This window comes from Euphorbia lathyris, chromosome 2 (genome assembly GCF_963576675.1).
Source record: "Euphorbia lathyris chromosome 2, ddEupLath1.1, whole genome shotgun sequence".
Taxonomy (NCBI): domain Eukaryota; kingdom Viridiplantae; phylum Streptophyta; class Magnoliopsida; order Malpighiales; family Euphorbiaceae; genus Euphorbia; species Euphorbia lathyris.
In genome coordinates, this window is record NC_088911.1 from 99,266,570 (window position 1) to 99,270,420 (window position 3,851).

At 34.1% G+C, this 3,851-nt stretch overlaps 1 protein-coding gene across 1 annotated transcript; it reads left to right on the forward strand.

The window, feature by feature from the left end:
• The first annotated feature begins 865 nt into the window (after window positions 1–865).
• LOC136219112 (ribonuclease 3-like protein 2) lies at window positions 866–3,508 on the forward strand. Its single transcript, XM_066006366.1, has 4 exons — window positions 866–1,284; window positions 1,368–1,520; window positions 1,606–1,952; window positions 3,052–3,508. Exons 1-4 carry the CDS (start codon window positions 973–975, stop codon window positions 3,215–3,217), a joined length of 978 nt encoding a protein of 325 aa, XP_065862438.1. The 5' UTR covers window positions 866–972; the 3' UTR covers window positions 3,218–3,508.
• The last annotated feature ends 343 nt before the right edge of the window (window positions 3,509–3,851 follow it).

Below are 3,851 nucleotides of genomic sequence, written 5' to 3' on the forward strand. Positions count from 1 at the left end.
CTAGCAATAAGAAGATGAAGAATCAAAAGATAAAGAGAGGAAGAAGAGAAAGACATGGTGATGTAGAGAAATTGTACAAATTTCACGAAATATAAAGGAGGATCAAAGGTCTGGGGAAGATCAACCGTTCGCGTAACCATGAAGGGGAAGGGAGAGGATGAAATGGTAAGAGTATTTTGGGAAAGTCGCACAAACATAATCTAGATATGTAGTATGTTGAGTAAATGAGTTAAATATATAAATTGGCTCCCATTTGACTTAATTTTGTAATTTTCCCAAAAAAAAAAATCTTCCAAATGAAAACCAGGGTAAATAACACCAATGGCCACTGAACATTACCCATTTTCACATTATAGCCACTAAATTTCATTTCTTCCTAGTATGGCCACTGAATTTTATACTTTTTAACATCGGTGGTCACTCAATTTTAACTAACTTCTCAAAATGACCGTTAATGATCTTTAACGATCTCAAAATGAAAATATTCAAGAATTAAAGTTGTTCAGAACGAAATTTACCATGAATCCACATTTTTTATTTTCAAAAATCATATTTTTTTGAGCTTTCTCTCTCTAAAAATTTACTTTCTCTCCTAACAAAACAACACCTAAATGACCTCAAAACAAAAAATTTCAAGAATTAAAGTTCTTTAGAATATTCTTAACGCTTTGGATTTTTTATTTTTAGCCACCAACGATCGTTTTGAGGCGTTGAGTGGCCACCGCGAAAAAATAAAGTTTAGTGACCATAATGTGAAAATAGGTAAAGTTTAGTGGCCATGGGTGTAATTTACCCATGAAAAAACCACCAATTAATGGATGTAATGTTTTTTTTATTTTTTTATCTAGTACCCCACGAACAATCCGAAACCCTCGTTACTCTGTTTCCGTTTCCCTCCATTTCTGTTTGATTTTTCCCGTACAAGTTTGCTTCGGCTCCACCTTCACCTCATGTTCCTTCCTTTTGCTGAAAATGGAAGTATCGTTTTTCGCCATTGAAAGACTCCTGAACTATACTTTCAAAAACAAGAGGCTTCTCCACGAAGCTTTAACACACCCTACCTCTGATGGTTCATCTTCTTATCAGCGACTCGAGTTCATCGGCGATGCTGCTCTAGGACTCGCCTTGACTAATCATATCTTCCTTGTTTATCCTCACCTAGATCCTCACTGGTTGACTCTCTTACGTGCCGCTAATCTCAGCAACGAGAAACTCGCCCGCGTCGCCGCTTTGAATCATCTTTATCAGTTCTTCAGGCATAATCTTGATTACCTCGATGATTTGGTAAAACTTAAATCACAGATTTCAATGCATTGATCTCTATTAATTAGTGAAATTGCGCTCATTCTGTTCTAATTCTACCACAGGTTAGGGAGTTTACAGATGCTGTTAGACAAGAAAATACTTCTGTAGCACACCGCGGATCAATTAAAGCGCCGAAAGTACTCGCTGATCTTTTGGAGTCTTTGGCCGGTGCTGTCTATCTTGATCTCAATTTTGATCTTCAATCATTTTGGGTGGTGAGTAACTAACTTGTCTTTTTATTTAATTTTATGCGGAGATTATGATTATTTCTATGTTTATGGTAATTTGATACGTTGATAGGTATTTAGACATCTTTTAGAGCCGATTGTTACACTTGAAGAGTTAGAGAAAAATCTACCAGTTTCCATGCTGTATGAGCTGTGCGAAAAGAAGGGAAAGGAAATTGATATTGTAAACTGTAAGAAAGAAACGGAGGATGTTGCTAGTGTATGTGTTGATGGTGCTTTTGTTGTCTCCAGTTCGTGTCAACAAAAAGAAATCCCAAAGCTTAATGCTGCTGATGAGGCATTGCCCATATCGCATATGATGGAATCTGATGTCATCGATGAGCAATTGCACATTCAAAATCCAAAACAGAAGTTAGATTCTCTGTGTGTTAACAAGAAATGGCCAAAACCAAGTTATAGGTATGTATTTCTTCTTATAACTTGTAGGTTTGTTTTCAGCATTCAATAAGTAGAGATCGAGGATTAGGGGACGAATGTAGTCAAGACTTTGAGAAACATGTTCTAGCCTCTGGAAAATAGCTTTGAGAAATTGATGCTAATGTGAATAATGGATGTTTAAAAGATTGCTTAATTAGAGCCAATTGTGATTCCATATAGATTGTTCCCCTAATTCTGTATCCCCATTTTGCAAATCATCCCTAATCCTATATGGTAAAGCTAAAGGCTAATGGCCCTTGAGATATTGGAAGCTTGAAAAGAGAGAAACCTAAGTGAAATAATCTGAAAGGAATTGAGTAAAAGAAAGAAACCACATATAATCTTCAAAGAATTATGATAAAGGAAGCCATAGAGTTACTAAGGAATCAATTTTGAAGCTCTGTGTTAGGATGAGACAGTGAGGTATGAAGGAAGAAATAGAAGTAGAAAATGTTAGGATTTAGAGTATGCGATTGAATGATAGTAGACAAGTGAGAAATACACATGAATCTTCTCTGAATTCTCCATGGGATTTTCGGGGAAGCATTTAAAGGATTAGCTCTTCTCTCTTTTCTCCATCTGTTCTATAAGGTTTATTTCTACAGCTGAGTATTCTCCTTGTATGGAATCATAGTTGGCTCTAATTAAGCAATCCTTAAATTAAAATACATCTATGGCACCTTCAACTACATAGTTGCTAATATTATGTTCAGTAAACTTAATTTATATAACAGTTATTGAACTTTTACATTATACTAACATTGAAGTCTGAAAATTTGATTATTTCATTAGTTTTCTTAAACAAATTTTCTTTGATTTGGACTTTAAGTTAGTATAACTTAGAGTCCAAGAACTTTTATGTCATCAAATGAAGTATAAGACTTTTATGTCATGAAATGTATTTTGCCCTCTCCTATAAATAACAAGCCAACATGGAGCTTGCAAGTAATTTAGTTTTACTTTTGCTGTATGTTATTTAGAAAATCTTACTGGTTACAAACTGAAATTGAGCATAGGTTTGGTTCTAGACTAGGTTGGATTAGCTCCATGATTATTTATTTACTTATTTACCTTGTTGCAGTATCCAAGAATTGGGTCCTCCTCATGAAAGAAAATATGTATGCTCAGTTCAAATTGAAACTAGAGAATGTGTGTTGTACAAGGTGGGAGAAGAGGAAACAAAAGTCAAAGCTGCAAAAAGTTCTGCAGCTTCAGTAATTTTACAAGCTCTACAACAGTCAAAGTGAGCTATCAAAGACTAAAATGTCTCTTGCCTCAAAAGCTATCTGAGGGATATATTGAATTAGGATTTTAAAAAACTTTTAAAGACTTTCTAAAGGGAATGATCTTTAGAGATTTTGGTAGATTTTTAACCACATGACCACAACCCCAATTTTACACCTTTTACTTTCAATTCCTTGTACAATTTCACTGTTTAACATGACTTCCCAGTATATCAATATATATTATGTATCTAAAGTGTGTTTAAATTTGCATTCTATTTGGACCCGGTTGAAGAAATGGAGGGTGGATTTCAAGTTGCTGTCAAAAATCTATTTTTCTTGGGCACAAAATGGAGATATGTTTGTGTAACTAATTGGAATCATGTATCCACTCAAGGAATATTTGTGGATTCCAAATGGAATCATATTAAATGAATTTTATGATCAGTAAAAAATGATTGTATAGAATAGAAAAAAAAAACCAGTTTTTATTTTTCATCATTACACCACCTCTCAAGTCCTATTTTTTCGGAGTATCATATGAATAAATTTTCCTGCAACGACATGAAATATTGCATGTACTGATCAAAACTAAACCAAAAATTATCTGTAGAGCCAAATTAAGTGAGATGATTTTTCGAAAATGACAAAAAAATCA

Coding starts and splice junctions, on each gene's coding strand:
- LOC136219112 (XM_066006366.1), top strand. CDS start 973: ATGGAAGTATCGTTTTTCGCCATTGAAAGACTCCTGAACTATACTTTC. Junction 1,285..1,367: donor TTGATTACCTCGATGATTTG/GTAAAACTTAAA, acceptor ATTCTACCACAG/GTTAGGGAGTTTACAGATGC. Junction 1,521..1,605: donor ATCTTCAATCATTTTGGGTG/GTGAGTAACTAA, acceptor ATACGTTGATAG/GTATTTAGACATCTTTTAGA.